The 21,839-nt window shown below is 45.2% G+C and overlaps 1 protein-coding gene across 1 annotated transcript in view; it reads right to left on the minus strand.

Moving 5' to 3' along the window:
* The window catches only part of TRABD2B (TraB domain containing 2B), a 357,793-nt gene that overhangs the window by 162,548 nt on the left and 173,406 nt on the right, over window positions 1–21,839 (minus strand). The window contains exon 3 of the mRNA XM_068163840.1: window positions 8,813–8,959. Coding sequence (XP_068019941.1) covers window positions 8,813–8,959 — 147 coding nt within the window. The remainder of the gene's footprint in view (window positions 1–8,812; window positions 8,960–21,839) is intronic.

Here is a 21,839-nt window from a genome sequence, read left to right on the forward strand (position 1 = left end):
CTGCAAATGCAAACATGTAAGGAAAATGCTGAAGCAAGAGCGTGTTCTCAAAATCTGTAGCATGAAAATGCTCTGAGTATGTTCCAGAGCATTATGAAAAATAATCTTGGCAGCGTTTTCCCCAGCACTGTCATCAACAAGTAGACTTAGCTCTCCCAATCTGGATCTGGAACCAATTTTCTGAAACACATAAGCCAAAATATAATATTGCTCCAATCTGGAATCCTGTTCTGACATAATATGAAAATTAGACTCTGAAACTTTTGGCTGCATTTCTGGTGGTTGGGTTTTGTTGGGTTTTTTTCACTTCCAAACGCTCACAATATACCAAGGTACAAATCTGTAGCTCAGGTGCAAGTAGACAGAAAGTACGATCACACCTCAGCAGATCAGGAGCTATTCTGAGCTGTGGGAAGACAACATCTCTCCAGCAGCACCCTGTGCTACAGCCCAAAGGAGGGAAGGTGGGAGACATGCCCTGCACACTATGGGGCACAAGTGGTGATGAGCACACATGTCATCAAACACCCAAGCAGTGTCCAGACTGCCATCAATGTCACTTGGAACAAACACTCCTGGGAGTGTTACTGACCCTTCACCTGGCCCTCTGCAGGGTGAGAAACTCGTGGGACTGGCTCCCTTGGCTCCCAAGACAACCTTGCTTCACTGGAAAGCCTGTAATCACTTTCCCTGGAAGAACGCAAGGCTGTGCCAGTTCGCCTGCACTTTGTTATAGCTGAGAACGATAAGATGCGTCCAAAGCGCTGTGTTACAATAGCTGTGCCTTCACTTCGCTGATTTATCTTCCTTTGCCCTAGATAAAACTCCATTCCTTGGACAAATTAGGTCTGCTTGTCATTCAACACTCTACCTAATGGTCTCAGCTGTGTGTTTCTGCAGTTACTGAAGCTGGGACATTCCACAGATAGTTTTTATTGATTTGAGAAGTGAGCCAGAAGCCCAATTGTGTTGTATTCAGAATGAGAAGAGGGCAAGTTAATGATGTCATTAGAATTATCAAGAACCTTAAGTCTTAAAAGGACAGGTTTAAACACAGGATGATAACATTTTTAAAGGGGTACATAATGCAACCTGGTGATTTATAAACAGCAAGTGAATTGTGAAGAGAGGCCCTAACCCTTTTCTTCTTTAGCTGAGGGAGGCTGTCTACTGGGTTACTCTATGGACCTCTAGTGGAGCATCTTAAGCTTTTCAGAAGGCAATGCCAACTGCCTAAACATTCTATGCCCACATGAATCCATGAAAGGCAACTTGAGGCATGGATGACATAATTATAGTAAGTTATACAAAAAGCTCAATTGTTTCTGAGTGTGCAGAAGGATGTGCAGCAATCCCTAAGCACTTGAAATGGGGTTAGAATAGAATAGAATAGAATAGAATAGAATAGAATAGAATAGAATAGAATAGAACAAAACAAACCAGGTTGGAAGAGACCTTCAAGATCATCACACCCAACTACTATCCAGCCCACCTAATCAACTAAATAGAACAGAATAGAATAGAATAGAATAGACCAGACCAGGTTGGAAGAGACCTTCAAGATCATCACATCCAACTACTATCCAGCCCACCTAAACCATGGCACCAAGCGCCCTATCAAGCCTCATCCGAAACACCTCCAATGATGGTGACTCCACCACCTCCCTGGGCAGCACATTCCAATGGCAAATCACTCTCTGTGTAGCATTTCTTCCTGACCTCCAGCCTGAGACATGACACATGAGACATGACACAGGAGACATGAGACATGAGACATGAACCTGCTTTACAAAATTGTCCTCAAAAAAATGAACAGGTCAAAACTGACCAAGGGAAGTAACTGGTGCAAGGCATCCCTGAACCCCAAACTCAAATGCTTACATATGAACAAGGACCTTTACACCAGATTTAGAGAACAAAATACAAAATATATCGTTCTGCACCCTACTTTTTCTTCACCAAGGCTTCGAGGCATTAGGTAATTTCTTAGCTCTCTCAGACAAGAAAAAACACCCTCTGGAGGTAAATAATTTTCTAATTTTGCACTATCAGGTATTTTTTTTTGCAACAAGGCAACGAGGCTGGTGAGAGGCCTTGAGCACAAGCACTACGAGCCTGAGGGAGCTGGGATTGTTTAGCCTGGAGAAGAGGAGGCTCAGGGGAGACCTTATTGCTGTCTACAACTACCTGAAGGGAGGTTGTAGCCAGGTGGGGGTTGGTCTCTTCTCTCAAGCAACCAGCACCAGAACAAGAGGACACAGTCTCAAGCTGTGCCAGGGGAAGTTTAGGCTCGAGGTGAGGAGAAAGTTCTTCACAGAGAGAGTTCTTAGCCATTGGAATGTGCTGCCTGGGGAGGTGGTGGAGTCACCATCCCTGGAGGTGTTCAAGAGGGGATTGGATGTGGCACTTGCTGCCATGGTTTAGTCATGAGGTCTGTGGTGACAGGTTGGACTGGATGATCTTTGAGGTCTCTTCCCAACCACAATGTCTTTGTGAAAGCACCAGACAGAATACAGAAGTTAAAGCTAGTGATCTAATCTGTCACAGTTTTGCTTGTAGGGAACCTTTTTCAAAAGGAGAGAAATAAACTATGGCTTATTCTTTGCAGGGAAAAATTTCTGGAGCAAGAGCAGAAAATGTGCCTGTCCTATCTTTAACAGAGTACTTTCTCTTCAGTATCATTTTGACTCTCTGCCCAGAAACTCCAGCATAAGCCTCTTGATTGCAAAAGTCACAGGAGCATCAAGTGTTTGCAGAAGGCTGTAGAAGATGGAGAGATGTTTCCTACTCCACTTTTGGGTCACAGTCTAACTGAGTAAACTCAGCCTCTTAAAGTTTTATTAAGTTTAAATAAGAATTTATATGTTTGGAAAAATAGTGCTTGGAAACAAATTTTAAGACAAAGAGAGAGAGAGAGAAAGGGATGAGGAATGTAATATAACCACAGGAAAGCAGAGGTGTTTTCTCCTCTCACTGCTCTTAATTAAATAAAAAGCCCAACCACTGAAACTGAGAAGGATTTGTTAGTTCACCACTGTCAGCAGTGCTGATGGCTCTGGGACAGGAACACGTCATGGATTTGGGGCCCTGCTCACAGTCCTCCAGTTTGGATGCCTTACCCTGGTTAAGACAGGTTTCCCAATGCCAAGGTGACCAGCATCTCCCAGGGCAGTCCTGTCCACATCCCTGTGTGCCAAAGGAGCTGTCCTCTGACCAGGTGCTCAAGGTCCTGTTTTGATCTGGGAAGTTAACTTTCCCTGTACTTTTCCTCCCACCATCGTCCCTTCTGGGCCCCCACCTTCGGCACAGAATTGGTCCCAGAAGGACTCTGTTGTCTCCTCCAAAACGTTGCAGGAGTCAATAAGACTGGGGCTGAGAAACTGCACAGTTCTCACACTGCCTTGAAGGGGTTGAAAAGGCTCATGAAACTGCTATGCAACACCTCAAGTCAGCAGTGTTAGCATTTCCACTACTGGTGTTGCCTTCCACTCCAGGGTGAGTTTTGCTCTAAAGGCATCTCAGCACCTTGCAGACAACTACTGAAGATGCTCTGTCTCTCAAGATTCATTCTCAAGTAATTTAGGAAGTTAGTGCCCCTAGACAAATACTCCCCACCACAATGTTCCCTCACAGCAATATTAGACCTCCTCAGCTACTCCCCAGTTCACTACAGTGACCTAAAGCAATGACTCTGAGTTGAGCCAATTGCTGGACAGGTTTGCTTTTCTTTCTGCAGCTCCTGATAACACCCAAGGGATAAGGAGACACTGGTAACCTTATAAACAGTCTCCAAATGAATCCTCAGAGAGTCACAGACTCATGGCCTCCACCATTAACATAAGCAGTGATTCTTACAGCTCTGATTTGTTGTTCCTCTGTGTTTGATATTTCCAAGTCGTGCTAATAGTGCCATCTCCAAGGACGTACTAGACCTCTGAAGAGCTGGGCCATCAGTTGGAATGAGCACACTTGCTAAAAACATTGTGGACACCCTTGTCTCCCAGGACTGGCATTGGTACCTGCCCTGAACTTTAAGCAGCGATACATCTCCCTTGTGATATCTATAGTTTTTCTGCACTTGCAGGCCAGTTGTCACTGAATGAGACCTGCAATATCCTCTCAGCACATGATAAACCCCTGTGCCTATATTCATAGTTTCATAGTTTCATTCAGGGTTGGAAGGGACCACAAGGATCATCTAGTTCCAACCCCCCTGACATGGGCAGGGACACCCCACACTACATCAGGCTGGACAGAGCCTCATCCAGCCTGGGCTTAAACACCTCCAGGGACGGGGCCTCGACCACCTCCCTGGACAACACATTCCAGGGTTTCACCACTCTCATGGTGAAGAACCTCCTCCTCACATCCAGCCTGAATCTCCCCACCTCCAGCTTCATTCTATTCCCCCTAGTCCTATCACTACCTGAGATCCTGAGAAGTCCTTCCCCAGCCTTCCTTTAGGCCCCTTTCAGATACTGGAAGGCCACAATTAGGTCACCTCGGAGCCTTCTCTTCTGCAGACTGAACAGCCCCAACTCCCTCAGTCTGCCCTCACAGGAGAGGTGCTCCAGCCCTCTGATCATCCTTGTGGCCCTTCTCTTTTTATTTAACATCTCAAGAGAAAGATCCCATCAGGAATGCTTCATGTCTAATATTTAAGGCAGGCAAATCTAGTTCTGGGCCACACAGTTTAGGAAAGATGTTGAGTTGCTTGAACATGTCCAGAGAAGGGCAACAAAGCTGGGGAGGGGTTTGGAGCACAGCCCTGTGAGGAGAGGATGAGGGAGTTGGGGTTGCTTAGCCTGGAGGAGGCTCAAAGGAGACCTTACTGCTGTCTACAACTACCTGAAGGGAGGCTGTAGACAGGTGGGGGTTGGTCTCTTCTCCCAGGCAACCAGCACCAGAACAGGAGGACACAGTCTCAAGCTGTGCCAGGGGAGGTTTAGGCTGGATGTTAGGAAGAAGCTCTTCACAGAAAGAGTAATTGACCATTGGAATGTGCTGCCCAGGGAGGTGGTGGAGTCACCATCACTGGAGGTGTTTAGGAAGAGACTGGATGGGGTGCTTGGTTTAGTTGATTAGATAGTTTTGGATGATAGGTTGGACTCGATGATCTCAAAGGTCTTTTCCAACCTATTCTATTCTATTCTATTCTATTCTATTCTATTCTATTCTATTCTATTCTATTCTATTCTATTCTATTCTATTCTATTCTATTCTATTCTATTCCATTCCATTCCATTCCATTCCATTCCATTCCATTCCATTCCATTCTGTTCCATTCTAATTTGGTAGCCAAATGGCAAAGACTCTCTATGGCCGAGAGACTCTGTCATCCTTGCCAAAAACACACAGAACAAACTTTGGAACTACCACAACTGGCCAAAGTTGACCTGCTTAGGGAGTTTATTTGGAGGTTTAATTTTCTATTTTGCTCTGTTTGCAATTAAAACCAAACAGTATTAATCTGCTTTATAAACCCACTACCAAACAACAAAAAAAATCCCTCTTTACACAAATTAAAAACAACAACCCATGAGAAGAGAGCACTCCACAACATTTAGAGATCTGCAGGGACCAGTATAGGTACAGAGATTTTAATTTTCCATGGCCTGTAAGTGTTATAATCTCCATCAGCTGTGGGCACTCTGGGACCGTGCCTAACACCAGTGCTTGAACTTCGACTCAGTGTTGGCTTCTTTCTTCTTTCTTTAACACTGTTTTTAAACTCACATTTGATCCAGAAAGTTGCAGGGATTAGAAAAAAATTTAAAAGTTACAGCAATCCATTCCTCTAAAGCCTAAGCCCCAGACCTGTTACAGGACAGCATATCAACAAATCACAGATGTCTGTGAGTCAGTGCAAACGGCGTGAATGGCCACAACGTGTCTCGGGGAGGAAGGCTTTATTGCTGGAGAAATTAGACAGAGATTAGAAGATGATACAGGACATTGAGATGCCAGGACTGTCTTAATTCTTTTACTTTGCATTCATACTACCAAACCTCGCAAGAATTATTTGGGGTTGGAGTGGCTGGAGAGCTCCCAAACAGAAAGGGATCTGGGCATGCTGATTGACAGCCGCCTAAACATGAGCCAACAGTGTGCCCAGGTGGCCACGAAGGCCAATGGCATCCTGGCCTGTATCAAGAAGAGTGTGTCCAGCAGGAGCAGGGAGGTCATTATACCCCTGTACTGTGCACTGGTTAGGCCACACTTTGAGTACTGTGTCCAGTTCTGGGCCCTTCAGTTTAAGAAGGACATCAAGACACTTGAATGTATCCAGAGAAGGGCGATGAGGCTGGTGAGAGGCCTTGAGCACAGCCCTGTGAGGAGAGGCTGAGGGAGCTGGGATTGTTTAGCCTGGAGACGAGGAGATTCAGGGGAGACCTCATTGCTATCTACAACTACCTGAAGGGAGGTTGTAGCCAGCTGGGAGTTGATCTCTTCTCTCAGGCAACCAGCACCAGAATAAGAGGACACAGTCTCAAGCTGCGCCAGGGGAGGTTTAGACTCGAGGTGAGGAGAAAGTTCTTCACTGAGAGAGTCGTTGGCCATTGGAATGTGCTGCTCAGGGAGGTGGTGGAGTCAGCATCCCTGGAGGTGTTCAAGAGGGGATTGGACGTGGCACTTGCTGCCATGGTCTAGTCATGAGGTCTGTGGCTACAGGTTGGACTTGATGGGGTCTCTTCCAACCTGGGTGATACTGTGATCCTGTGATTTCTCCAAAATCATTGTGTGTTTAGCTAGCATGCTGTACTTCAACACTGCAAGAGCACTCATATTCACTGACTACTCCAGGACCCTCTGAAGTCATAAGCTATCTTCCCCAGCTCACACACCCCATATCTTTAAAGATTTATTTCTACCTGAGTTGCTTTACCTATATACTTTTCTTCCCAGAAAGAGTAACTGGCCATTGGAATGTGATGCCCAGGGAGGTGGTGGAGTCACTGTTCCTGGAGGTGTTCAGAAAAGGATTGGATGTGGCACTTGAAGCCATGGTTTAGCTAGTCATGAGGTGTTAGGTATTAGATAATACATTGGACTTGATCTCTGGGGTCTTTTCCAACCTGGTTGATTCTATGATTCTGTAATTTTTTCAGTGCAAGCCTGTCCAGAAGGCACAGCCCTGGCAGCTTTGGTAATATGCAGACTTCTGCTTCAGTCTGGCCACGTTAACCACCCCATTATGTTCTGCTTAGTCATGCAAAAACAATGCTTCAGTTTCTAGGACTGGATGAACTGGGGCAGCACAGTGTCTAAACCACTCATTACTGTTACCCATCCTTTCTACTATTTGAAAATCATGACCAGATAGGGAAAACCAGGAGACATGACTATTTGTCCAGATCTTAAGAACCTCTCATTGTCCAAGCTGATGTCTTCCTGCTCCTGTTGCGGGGCAGGATAGTTCTGCGATAGGCGACAGGAAAGATCAGGTCCAAATGCTGCTGGGTGTCATTTACATTTCCACCTGGAACTTCTCAACAGAGGCATAAAAGACTTCTGGGAAAATACCCATGTTGTGGAGTGTAGCTGGGAGACTTTGTTACTTTACAACCAGGTTGAGGCCCTCCTGGTTTTCCCAGCTGTTCCTCTGAGAAACAAGTGACCCACAGAGCCCTGTGCAACTCAAGATAGCGATGGCAAGATAAGATGTCTCAGACATCTGCCTCAATCAGGAGACTGAACTTACCCTATCTCAGTTCTCTCTTGAAGTCACAGTCACCCTTGATTTGCATTTGCTAATGGTAAACTGCTATCATGATTTAATAGGCTTTCACTGGCAAAACATTCATAACACCGTGGCTGCCAAAGTTTACACAGGTCCCCTCCAAGTAAGTCACTACAGCTGAGACAGGAACCTGGGAATGTTTACCACCCCTCCAAAAAAACAAAGGGAAAGAAAAAAAAACAGAGGTAGGAGATGACATCCAAAGACCAAGTTCCCAAAGAATTAATGGGAAAGAGAAAGATGAATCTGTGTATTAAATGTGAATCTCAGAGTTTGCCACGAGCTATCAAAGTGGTCTGGAAAGCAGATTTCTGCTCCATTGAGAGTTTTTAATAGCATTGGATAACTAAGATAAACAGAGACTGAAGGACTGCCTGAGACACATACAGAATTATTGAATTATGACATGTTTGAGAAGTTATTTACTTTATAGAGTATTTACATAAGGTTCACTTCCTCTTCATATATAATCTCAAACATTACAAAAGATTTTTTTCCCCCCACACTAAATGAGGGGGCCATGCTCAACAGCCTCACAAACATCCATAATTAACTTGCTTTCAGGCACATTCCTAGGAAAGTTTTCCAGGCATTCCTTTCCTTGTTCCAAGTAACAAGCAATAGGATGAGAGGAAACAGATTGAAGTTGTATCATGGAAGGTTTAGATAGGAAAAGTTTCTTCACTGGAAATGTTGTCAAGCACTGGAACAGGCTGCCCAGGGAAGTGGTTGAGTCACCATCCCTGGAGGTGTGTAGATGTGTAGATGCAGTGCTGAGGGACACGGTTTAGTGGTGGACTTGGCAGGGCTGGGTTAGAAGTTGGACTTGATCTTAAAGGTCTTTTCCAACAAAAATTATTCTGTGGTCCTATGATTTCCCAGCCCCCAAGCAATACCAAGGAAACCCCACTCTCTCACTAGGCAAATGAGGCACGTGTGGAAAGAAAACACAGAGCGTCCAAAGGAAGAGGGGAAAGAGGAGATGGAATAGAAAGTGATGACCAGGACATCACTATTCAAACTGCCAGTTTCTTCTCAATTAGCTGGCCCATCTGCAACATTTCTGCTTACCTGAGAAGTGTCATGGTTGAATATGACAGCATTGAGGTCTCCACAGTTATAATGCTTGATGAGATCTTCAGTGGTATACGGGGCCTGCAGACTACCTGCTCGGAGGCTTTCATGTTGGAGCAGAGTTTGATTTAGAGCAAACAGCACCTGTAGAAACACAGACAGGGGAAAAAAAAAGGAAGAAGTTAAAAATATTAGGAACCAAAACCTAAATGGCTGAACTCTCCTGCACTGAAGTCTACTGACCCATTGTGGCCCACAGTAACAAGAGCTGGTCATTAGGCATTCCAAACTGGAAGAGACATCAGATGCAAAGTCCCACTAGCAGAATACCTTATTATAAATCCCTTTATATTTTGCATAAAGTACAACTTCACAACACACATATATTTTCTCAGATGTCATGGCCTGAGAACTTTTAGGCTATCTGTGCTGACTACTTGGATATATGAGGGACACTGGAATGAAAAAGCCCTTCTATTGCCTCTGACTGTCCCACACCCTCTAGCTTACATCCAAACCCCAAAATGAGTTGGAAGGCTCTTGATAAAAATTAAAATCTTCTGGACTTCTGAAGACACAGTTGTCATATTGGGACCTTCTGCATGTCACTAGTAGCAGAAACTTTAGGAAGTTTATTATGAGTCTCCCTCCTTTAGTCTTTCTTCCTTCACAGCCACCCTTTTGCAAAGCGAAAAAAGATACTCAATTGTAACACTGTCCCAGCAGACCTGTTGAGTGTCCCAACCCAAACCCAAACCTGAAAATATCAAAAAGCCAAAGCAGCCCTCACTATGCAAATTTAGGTTACTGAATAAATAAATGTCCTTATAGATAGAATAGAGTAGAATGGAATAGAATGAACCAGGTGGGAAAAGACCTTTGAGATCATCGAGTCCAACCTATCACCCAACACCATCTCATCAACTAAACCATAGCACTAAGTGCCCCATCCAGTCTCTTCCTAAACACCTCCAGTGATGGTGACTCCACCACCTCCCTGGGCAGCACATTCCAATGGCCAATCACTCTTTCTGTGAAGAATTTCTTCCTAACATCCAGCCTAAACCTCCCCTGGTGCTGCTTGAGACGGTGTCCTCTTGATCTGTCACAGGTTGTCTGAGAGAAGCGACCAACCCCCACCTGGCTACCACCTCAGGCTCTTAATACAAAGCTACATGCTAACTAACCTATGCAAATTGGTTGAGGAAAGCACATTTAATGTTTTAATTTATTTTATAAAAACACAAAGATGGTCTTTCAACTGAACCTGTTATATCTCAGTGCAGCAATCAGTTGCCATTAAGATCCAAGCATACAAGATTTCCTTGCCCAGAGCTACGGTTCTGCACATTGGCCACAACAACCCCATGCAGTGCTACAGGCTGGGGTCAGAGCGGTTGGAGAGCAACCAGGCAGAGAGGGACCTGGGGCTGCTGGTTGATGGTAGGCTGAACATGAGCCTGCAGTGTGCCCAGGCAGCCAAGAGGGCCAATGGCATCCTGGCCTGCATCAGGAACAGTGTGGCCAGCAGGAGCAGGGAGGTCATTCTGCCCCTGTACACTGCACTGGTTGGCCACACCTTGAGTACTGTGTCCAATTCTGGGCCCCTCAGTTTAAGAAGGATGTTGACTTGCTGGAACGTGTCCAGAGAAGGGTAACAAAGTTGGTGAAGGGCTTGGAGCACAAGCCCTATGAGGAAAGGCTGAGGGAGCTGGGGTTGCTTAGCCTGGAGAGGAGGAGACTTGATAGGGTGCTTGGTTGCATGGTTTAGTTGATTAGGTGGTGTTGGATGATAGGTTGGACATGATGATCTTGAAGGTCTCTTCCAACCTGGTCTGGTCTATTCTATTCTATTCTATTCTATTCTATTCTATTCTATTCTATTCTATTCTATTCTATTCTATTCCATTCCATTCCATTCTATTTCTATTTCTATTTCTATTTCTATTTCTATTTCTATTTCTATTTCTATTTCTATTTCTATTTCTATTATTTCTATCCTACAGGTCTCTTCAGGCTCTTCTACAAAGAGATCAGTCTTTCCCAGGACCACAGCTTCCTATCTTTGCTTTTTCTCTAATTTAAAAAATCTGCCAAAAAGAAAAAAACAAAACCAAACAAAAAAATACATTTTGAGACATTTCTAACCTTTGAAAGGATCTGAGCTCTTTTCTTTTCCCCCTAAGGGCTACAGCTCAAAGAGGAAATGCTTCATCCCAGGATTTCCTGGGGATTCTAAACATTTTGGCTAATAAAAATAAAAGCTCAGGAAAACGTTGACAGGAAAACCGAGAGCAGAGGTTTTCCCCAATATGCTTTCAGTAAAATCCTGCTCATTTCTGATTCTTTAAACAATGGATGCTGATGGATTTTTGTATCCAAAAAATATGCATACACCCAGGCACACACATATACAAACCCCCAACAAACCCTGAGGATAAGGCAATATGTTTCATAACACGATATTAGGAAGGCAAGAAACAAATCCTTGCTTCACTCCCAATGTCTTTTTGTTGTGGTTTTTGTGGGGGTTTGTTGTTGTTGTGTTGTGGTTTCTTGGTTGTTTTTTTTCCCCTCTGTGATTCTGGCTTTCTAGGGAAACCAGTCAGTGCTCTGGGTTACACTGTCTGTCTGTCTCTTCTTGTGATTTCAGTCACATTTACAGACAATTAGAGGTCTTAAAGAAAACTGCCTATGTGTTCCTTGAAATAAACACCAGTCTGCAGAAAAGGCCACAGTAGGAGTTCACTTCTTGTAAGACACCAAAGACTCCACAGGTCTGAAAAGCAGCTCAAGGTTTTATTGTAGGAGGGAAGTCAAAATTAGAAACTTGAATATGGTAAGGAAAACTGCAGCCACATAAACAGTTTCTAGTGAAGTCTTGCTTAATCGTGTCAGAACCACCATGGCTTTAGGTCAAGTGGCTCAAATGAAAATTCAGAGAGTCATAGAATGGTTTGGCTTGGTAGGGTTGGAAAAGTCATCTAATTCCAAACCCTGTCATAGGGGCAGGGATGGATCAGAGGGCTGGAGCACCTCTCCTATGAGGACAGACTGAAGGAGTTGGGGCTGTTCAGTCTGCAGAAGAGAAGGCTCCGAGGTGACCTAATTGTGACCTTCCAGTATCTGAAGGGGGCCTACAGGAAGGCTGGGGAGGGACTTCTCAGGATCTCAGGTAGTGATAGGACTAGGGGGAATAGAATGAAGCTGGAGGTGGGGAGATTGAGGCTGGATGTGAGGAGGAAGTTCTTCACTATGAGAGTGGTGAAGCCCTGGAATGGGTTGTCCAGGGAGGTGGTTGAGGCCCCGTCCCTGGGGGTGTTTAAGCCCAGGCTGGATGAGGCTCTGGCCAGCCTGATGTAGTGTGGGGTGTCCCTGCCCATGGCAGGGGGGTTGGAACTAGATGATCCTTGTGGTCCCTTCCAACCCTGACTGATACTATGATACTATGCTATGATACCTTCCACTAGGCCAGGCTGCTTAAAGCCCCAACAAACCTAACCTTGAACATTTCCAGGGTGGGAACATCCACAAATTTTATGGCCAATCTGTTCCAATGCCTCACCACCCCCATAGTGAAGATTGTCTTTCTTATATCTAACCTAAATCTATTCTCTTTCAGTTTAAAGACATTGTCCCTTTTCTCATCACTACAAGCCCTTGTGAAAAATCCCTCTCCAGCCTCCTTTAGTTACTGGAAACTTAAAGAGAAGCAGGATCTCATCACAGCTGTCAGCTTGTTGGCTGGATTTGTAGACCATTTCCTTCAGAGTCAGCTTAAAGCCACCTTAAAACTTGAATTTATTTTTCCTTGCTGTTTAGATAATGCCACAAACCCAATGCTGTTTCCTTTCCTTTTCTTTATCTTAATATCAGTGACCTCATGACCTGCAGCCTAAGCCTCTATCTAAGTTAATCTCCCAGAGGTGCCTGAGATTACTGAAGAACTGATGACTTCAAAATAAACACACTTAGAGTGACTGCCTATACACAGTCCCACCTAATAAACACAGCAGACAGTATTTGTTCTGGGAAGTGATGGGAAGTTATGACTTTGGCTTTGGGAAAGTGCATTTTTATTCACACAATTTATGGTCCCCATGTCGGCACACTTTGAAAGCCACTTTTACATGGCTGCCTCTGGCTCCTGTTTGTGACCTATCAACCAAGGACAGCAGAAAGGGGTTTTCACTCTGCCAGGAGGAAGCCTTTTTATCTGAGTGGGGTCATTCTCTCTGCAAAACAGCAGCCCAACACAGAGGTTTCATTTGGGTATCTGGAGGCACCAGCTCAGCCCTTAGGGCAGAACTGTGGGCCCTGCTTTACTGCCTAAGAGAGTAGGTGCCACCAGTCCTACACAGTGTATGAAACCACTGGTCCAGACTTTTTACATGATGTTTTGCACAAACTGGGTAAGGGGGCTGCACCAATCGTTTCTGGCATGGGAAGGTCAGAAGGGATGCAGTGGAACATTCATGTATCACATTCCACACAGTCCCATATCGTGTTTTACTGTGCCACACATCTGTAACTTCAAACTGGGTGTTTGAAGGTTCCTGAAGGCCAACTACATGTTAGTGCTGCATGAGACAGCAAAAGAGGAGAAATCATGGCCTTTGAACAGGAGATATTTCTCCTTAGCCATTTTATGTGCATTTGTCCCTAGCTGCAGAGGATAAAAAAAGCCCAGGGGTTTGGAGTACAAGCCCTATGAGGAGAGGCTGAGGGAGCTGGGGCTGCTTAGCCTGGAGAGGGGAAGGCTCAGGGGAAACCTTATTACTCTCTACAACTACCTGAAGGGAGGTTGTAGATAGGCGGGGGCTGGTCTCTTATCCCAGGAAACCAGCAGCAGAACAAGAGGACACAGTCTCAAGCTGTGCCAGGGTAGGCTTAGACTGGATGTTAGGAAGAAATTCTCATAGGGAGAGTGATTGCCCATTGGAATGGGCTGCCTGGGGAGGTTGTAGAGTCACCATCATTAGAGGTGTTCAGGAGGAGACTTGATAAGGGTGCTTGGTTGCATGGTTTAGTAGATTAGGTGGTGTTGGATGATAGTTTGGATGTGATGATCTTGAAGGTCTCTTCCAATGTGGTTCTATTCTATTCTATTCTATTCTATTCTATTCTATTCTATTCTATTCTATTCTATTCTATTCTATTCTATTCTATCCTATCCTATCCTGTTCCATTCCATTCCATTCCATTCCATTGTATTCCATTCTATAAACATTGAGGCAAATGGTTCTTCAGTGGTTCTTCTTTTGTTCTTACCCTTCTCAGTACTCAAATAGAAAATCAATCATACAGTTTCAGGTCAAAAAAGTGGCCTGGCATAAAAAAGAAATTAAAAGAAAGAAAAGGAAAAAAAAAAAAACCCAAGTTCCTGATTTTCCAGATTAATTAAAAGCAATAAAAGTGTTTGCTCAAATCTGTTCACTTCCATTGGCTTCCTGAAGATGGGTTTCCTCTTCCCTTGAATCTCTTGTGCTGTTGCTAGGAATTAGTGAGCTGTGAAGCTCACCTAATGAGGTCAGCATCAGGAAATAGCTCTGAAAAAACAACAGGTCCCAGGGGATCTACTAAAGGACTCCCCCAGTGTCCATACGAAATCCTGGATGCATCGGCACATTGTATGGCCCAGGCTGTGGGAGGAACACGCCCTACTCTGTTGTTGTTGTTCCTATAAAGGGACAGCTAAGGAAAGTGAAACTATTAACTCATCCACTGGAATTTCTGCTCACAAACCGTGCCCCCTGTTAAAGCTCCTCATAAAAGCCTTTCAGCTAGTTGGTTCCATATGTTCCCCAAACCCACAGTTATTGCTTCTGAAAGGCAGGAGTAGTTAACAGTCTGCGGCTTGGCACTGACCAGGGAGACCCAAGGACCTCTCTTTTTCTCCCTCCCTTTCAAACTGCTAATTAACCAGTTTAATAAAACAGTTTGAATCTGATGAAGGTGCTTGGAGAAGCCCCTAACCAGCACCTATCCTACTGGCTTAGCTGTGACAGTGACACCATGCATGGGCTGGTGCAGAGCGTTCACACAACCAGTGTGCAGCCCCAGAACCAGGACTGGTTTTCTTGGTACTGAGAAAGCTCCATGGAGATTGAGGCTCCAAGCCTTCAGTCCAGCATACCCAAAGCTCCTGCTGAATCTGACTTCCAACACCTTGACTTCAACCCAAACTTTCTTCTTTATGCAATGTTCTCATGATGAACTTGCATGTGCAAAAGTAAACTTTGAAAAGCCTTTTCTCTGTGTTATTCATGTTCAGTAGTCTTGTAGAGGTCCACTTCTCAGTTGTACTAAGTTCAGTTGGTTAACTAGGATAACTAAACCTACCTAGGAGGTTAAATATCTGTACCAAACACATTACACACTGAGCAGTTGGATTCTGCATTTTTCTGGTTGAAGAGAAGCAAGTTCCAGTAACCAACACCTTGCCAGCAGTGACAGCTTGCAGGTCTAAATGCCACCACTCAGACTCCTGGACATCAGACTTTTGCCAATAGAAAGGTAAACAGACAGTAAAACCAATTCATGTCTCTGGCATGAGACCACACTCTTGAAGGGAGACAACTGTTTTTTTCTTCTTCTTTATAGTTCATAGAATCATAGAATCATAGAATCAATAAGGTTGGAAGAGACCTCAAAGATCATCAAGTCCAACCTATCACCCAGCACCTCATGACTACTAAACCATGACACCAAGTGCCATGTGCAATCCTCTCTTGAACACCTCCAGGGATGGTGACTCCACCACCTCCCTGGGCAGCCCATTCCAACAGCTAACAACTCTCTCTGTGAAGAACCTTCTCCTCACCTCGAGCCTAACCAAGAGTGGTTCAAAAGAAAGCATGGAATGCAGCTCAGCTATTCCATGATATGACAGAGGGTTTGTTAACCTGCTAGACCACAAAACATCACACATGAAACGCCTACCAGTAACCTCAAAGTCCCATGTACATTTTTACTTAAGTCAGGATGGAATTCTGTGTCTGCTAGAAGTTTGTGAGAAGGTTTGTGAAGAGCAGCACTCCAGGAGACATGCCATTGGGGCTGCAGTACACCGCTCCAAAGGTGACACTGAATAGAATACCGAATACAGAATTAACCAGGATGGAAAAGACCTTTGAGATCATCGAGTCCAACCTATCACCCAACACCATCTAATCAACTAAACCATGGCATCAAGTGCCTCATCCAGTCTCTTTTTAAACACCTGAAACAAGAGCAGTCATCCCAGATAAATCCAACACTCCCCAAAAGCATCTGGTAACAGATAGTTTGGGAAAGAATGTAAGAAATGAGGTGAGCTGAGGGTAAGCTTTTCTCAGACAACACTTCCCATCCTTTGGAAACCTGCCAGCTGGAAAGCTTGTGGTTGAAAATACCTCTTCCCCTATCACTTCTTCCCACCCACCTCCCTGCTCTCTGTGAATTCACCTCTAAATTATCACTGTGTTTGGTTGCACCACTCTATTTAAGAGTAGCCAGCTGTCTGATCTACGCACAGAGGAGGTCACAACCTGCTACTCTGCTCAGTAACTGCACTCCCCAAATTGATGCAGGGCAGGATGCCCACAGGGCAGTGCCACCATCACTTTCCTCCACCTTAAATAGCCACATTGTCCCCACTTTCAGGATCATCACCTTCAAACGGGCACATGAAATCCTTCCCAAGAACCTGAAACCACGTTTGTGCTCTTGATTCACAAGCAAAATCGTTGCTGGGCCCATCTGGGGTTTCAGTTGTACTTTTTTGTCTCCCTCGTAACAGGAGGAATGTGGGAACATGCCCCGAGCAGAGCCTACCAGTTGGCCCTAGTGACGAGTGAGCTGCAGTGAAAGGGGCACCCTCAAAGCAAAAAAAAAGCTAAGCTCTGGGGGAATTTGGGAACTCCTGCTTTTAGGCACCCAGCCTGAGATACTTTGCTTTTCAGAGCCTGTCTTCATGATACACTAAGCATCCACCCACTGAAAAACGCAACCGGTCCTGGGTGCACTTCATTTGGGGGCTTATTCATATTGCTGCTTAATTTTGAACTGTTTCCTTTTAATTACCAGCTGAAGCTACACAGTAAAACGGACTAGCCCCACAGGCATGTTTTCCTTTCTATTATATTACAGTGAGGCAGCAGATTAACTCCTTCAGCCATCCCAGCTTAACACCTCACAATGCCAGCACGGCCCCTTTGCAAACTGCTGCTCCCGCAGCAAGAGCGGCTGAAGGGGACATGAAGATATATGCTCTGCATTTCCAAACTGCCAGCACTCAATAGCAACACAAACAGGTGCCAGTTTCAATGTGCATCACCGTGCTGGAGTGTAAGTCACTGCCCATCAGAAGGGGAGCACTTTCCACTGAATCAGATGGAGCTGGCCAAGGACAAACACTTTGGGACAACAAATGTCTCAGCTTTCTAGGCTCCATGTGAGCATGACTGAGTTGGCAGCTGTAGGAAAGGGAGGGTCTGAAGGTGACTGCATCCTCATGAGGTCAGAAGGGAAAGAAAATAAACAAAACAAAACCAAAACCCCAACCACAACAGTGGAGGCTTGGAACAGGCTAAGAAAAGCCAGCCTTCCAGAGGAAGCAGTGTGCTGAGCTCCTCAGGGATAAGCACTTGATTTGGGTTGGTTCTTTTTTTAGCTTAGTTATGTTTTTAGCTTTATCTCACGTTTGAATTTTATGAATCAAGATATTCTTGCTACTGGGGGAACTGATGAATGGACTTGGGGTTTCTTATTAAACACAGGGCTGGTGAGAGGCCTTGAGCACAAGCCTTATGAGGAGAGGCTGAGGGAGCTGGGGTTGTTTAGCCTGGAGAAGAGGAGGCTCAGGGGTGACCTCATTGCTCTCTACAACTACCTGAAAGGTGGTTGTAGCCAGGAAGGGGTTGGTCTCTTCTCTCAAGCAACCAGCACCAGAACAAGGGGACACAGTCTCAAGCTGTGCCAGGGGAAGTTTAGGCTTGAGGTGAGGAGAAAGTTCTTCATGGAGAGAGTCATTGGTCATTGGAATGTGCTGCCCAGGGAGGTGGTGAAGTCATCGTCCCTGGAGGTGTTTAAGAGGGGATTGGATGTGGCACTTGGTGCCATGGTCTAGTCATAAGGTCTGTGGTGCCAGGTTGGACTCGATGATCTTTGAGGTCTCTTCCAACCTTAGTGATACTGTGAGACTGTGATCTTGCAGCTTGATCTTGCAGCCTGCTCACTACAGTCGCACTCAGCTAGAAAAAAACCTACGACATTAATGAAGACAGCACAGTGATCCCCAGGTGGCTTCACCAGGGCAACTCCTCTTTCCTCCTAGAAACTCATACCTATGTCCTCAGGATCAGCTTTGGGGGTGTAATGCAGACCTTGTAAGCATGAAGATTTGAGGAGTATTGGCATCAGCTCCAGGCCTTTGTGCTTTGACGTGGCAATTCTGGGAGAGGCAGCCTGTCCAAGGGGCATGCACAGCACTGCCCATCACACCAGAGCCCAAGAAAAAGGCTCATTTCCTTATGTGGTGGGTCTTAAAAATATCAGAGGACAGAGTCCAGCACAAATGGTGGTGGAGCTGCCATCACTGGAGGTGTTTAAGAAGAGACTGGATGGGGTGCTTGGTGCCATGGTTTAGTTATTAGAGAGTGTTGGATGATAGGTTGGACTTGATGATCTCAAAGGTCTCTTCCAACCTGGTCTGGTCTATTCTATTCTATTCTATTCTATTCTATTCTATTCTATTCTATTCTATTCTATTCTATTCTATTCTTTGTGAATAAGGATGCTGCACTGGACCAAGTGTCCCTGGACCAGAAAAGAAGGCTTCACCCTGATCCTCCTGCTGGTAATGACAGGGTTTGGGTGCAGAAGCAGTGCGTAAGTGAACAGCCCATGCCTTAGGCCACCTCCTTCTCCAGCAAAAAGCCAGGGCAATTAGGCAGTGACATTATGGCCCTGGGTAACAACAGATGGACACAAAAATCCTACAGACAGCTGCTTGGAGGTGTATTTTATCAAAGCCTGGGAAAGGGCATGGAAGGTGATCAATCATAATTCACCAGGAAGACAAGCAGGCGCTTTGCATGAGGCTGAGGCTAGAGCTATACTGCTGTGCTCCCCAAAGGCAGCTTGGTGGAGCCTGCTGCCAAAAATGACCATTTAAAATACTCTCACCAGTCCTCACACTGCAGCTGATCCACGGATGCACAGGGCTACAAGCTTCTCTGCAAGCCTTGCCACCAGTCTGAGCTGCACTGGAGAAGCAGCAGGCACAAACTTCATCCCCAGGCCCTCTGTGACAGGGGACAGAGAGGAGGAAAAGCTGCAGACACAGCTAGGAGTTTAACATGGAAAAAAATGCAGCTGAACCCCAGGTTCAGCTACCCCTCTGATGGAGGGCAGATGTAGAGGCAGAGATGCCCATGACAACAGGAAGTCTTTGGGGCTCAGGGTACACAGGCAGTAGGAGGAGGCACCAGGTCCATATGCTGCTGGCCTGAGGAATGCTGTATACTCCCTGTATAGCCTTACAGCCCTGTTGCAGTCCACAGGATTTCTGCCTAGAAGTGGCAAGTTACATAAAAAAGTATCCAAAATCCAGTTAGCCAGGGAAAGAAGGTGACCTGCCCATCAAACCACAGCAGCTCAGATTGCTAATATCATCCACTTGTAGCCAAGCACTTGCCTCAAACTAAGCAGAGGCCAAGAATAATTACCTGCTACTCACCAAGTTGTTTACATCGATTTTTCAGCAAATAAATTCAGCTAACAAATGGCTGCAAGAGAACTGAAATCTATTCACAGTCAAATGGCCAAGAGAGAAGAAATTTATATAATTAATTATTTGGAACCAGCTACTCTGTTAGCTTTCAAGGTCAGAATGACAAGTTCAGGCACTTCACTTTCTGTTGTGTACTAGGCTCCCTCCATGTAATTCTGTTGCTTATGAATTATTGGAGGTTATTTTTCAAGAGGCAGCTATCATTGCTATATTTTCATTATCACTGGGACTAGCCTGGAGAAGAGGGGGCTCAGGGGAGACCTTATTGCCCTCTACAACTATCTGAAGGGGGGTTGTAACCAGGAGGGGATTGGTCTCTTCTCTCAAGCAACCAGCACCAGACCAAGAGGACACAGTCTCAAGCTGCACCAGGGCAGGTTTAGGCTGGAGGTGAGAAGAAAGTTCTTCACTGAGAGAGTCGTTAGCCATTGGAATGTGCTGCCCAGGGAGGTGGTGGAGTCACCATCCCTGGAGGTGTTCAAGAGGGGACTGGGCATGGCACTTGGTGCCATGGTTTAGTCATGAGGTTTGTGGCAACAGGTTGGACTTGATGATCTTTGAGGTCTTTTCCAACCTTGGTGGTTCTGTGATTCTGTGGAAGATCATACTTGTTGATGCTGTTTGAAGCCTAGGCTGAACAGTGTCCACTCCAGTCAGAGAACACCTATGAAACCAGCTACTGGAGAGGAGATACTGCTAAAGAATCAAAACTAGTGTTCACAGAGTTTTGCTCCCCTGGCTTGAGTCAGAATCAGATGTTGCTGTGAAAACATTTACATAAAGTGGCAAACTCTGAAGAAAGCATTTCATTCAAGTAACATTTGGGGGTTTCTTTTTTCTTCTCACTAGGATGAAACCATCTAGAAGAATATTCTTTGCTTCAAATATTCCTGAAGGTGGGATATTTCCCCACTGAAATAGTAATAATAAAAGGTCAACTAATACTGTTTTCAGGCACCTTCTTGTTCCATAGACACAAACAGCAGAGAAAAATAGCTAAAAGAGAGAAGCCCCACGTTCACCTCCTGCACAGAAAGAGTGATTGGCCATTGGAATGTGCTGCCCAGGGAGGTGGTGGAGTCACCATCACTGGAGGTGTTTAGGAAGAGACTGGATGGGGTGCTTGGTGCCATGGTTTAGTTGATTAGATGGTGTTGGGTGATAGGTTGGATGCAATGACCTTGAAGGTCTCTTCCAACCTAGTTAATTCTATTCTATTCTATTCTATTCTATTCTATTCTATTCTATTCTATTCTATTCTATTCTATTCTATTCTATTCTATTCTATTCTATTCTATTCTACTCCATTCCACTTCACTCCATTCCACTCCACTCCATTCCACTCCACTCCATTCCATTTCTATTCTGCCACATCTTCCCACTCCTTAGATACAGTCCCAATAGAGCCAAAAAAGTCCTTCCCTCCTCCTCTCTTCTTCCTTGCATGTGAGTATTGATGCTCTGCAAACACACCCACAAGTAAGCAAGCACACTGCCACCCCTGAAACATTCCATCAATGTTTAGCTCATTGTTCTCTCTGTCACTGTGCTTCACCAGGAAGAGTCCCAGAAATCCTGCAGCCACTGAAGACATTGCATATGGGGACACAGCTGAAAAGTCCTGGAGACCAGAAGGTAGAAACAAAAGAGCAACCCTCCAAAGCAAATCTCTTTGCTGTTGTCCTGGAGTAGTACAGAACAATAGCCGGCTTTTTCACAGCCATGACTGTGTGGCTGGAGCTCAGAGGCTTCAGCCCACTCTTCCACCTCAGGACAGTAGGGAAGACATAAAACAAGGAAGCCCAAAACAGTGGTGTGGGTAGTAAGAGCACAGATGATCACTTCCAGGTTTGACTTAACTTCTTAAGCCTAGGTCTTAAGAGCATGAGATGCTCCAGAGCCACTCTGAGCTGGTGTAATTTAGCATCGTTCTGATGATTTACACCCGTTGAAATCCTGCCTGCATGCCTGGAGGAGGAGAAAGGGATGAGGCAGGAGGTAGGAACCAACATCCCCCACAAAACTGGAAGACCAGCTAATTGGGAGCCCAACATCTGTTCTGCATTTTTTCCCTGCTCATGATCTTTTTACCTTCCCTAAAGTAGGTAAGAAAAGGGTAGGTTCAGGTGGTTTTATACACCATGTTCTTTGAGGATGGAAGTTGGTCAGCTTCATTTGCCTCAATCATGCTTTGCTAATTCACTTGACAGGGAATTTTGCCTCATGTTTCTATTTTGTCCAAGGGCATTT

Source organism: Melanerpes formicivorus, unplaced genomic scaffold (genome assembly GCF_026170545.1).
Source record: "Melanerpes formicivorus ecotype bairdi unplaced genomic scaffold, bMelFor1.0.p_v2 SCAF_75, whole genome shotgun sequence".
Classification (NCBI taxonomy): domain Eukaryota; kingdom Metazoa; phylum Chordata; class Aves; order Piciformes; family Picidae; genus Melanerpes; species Melanerpes formicivorus.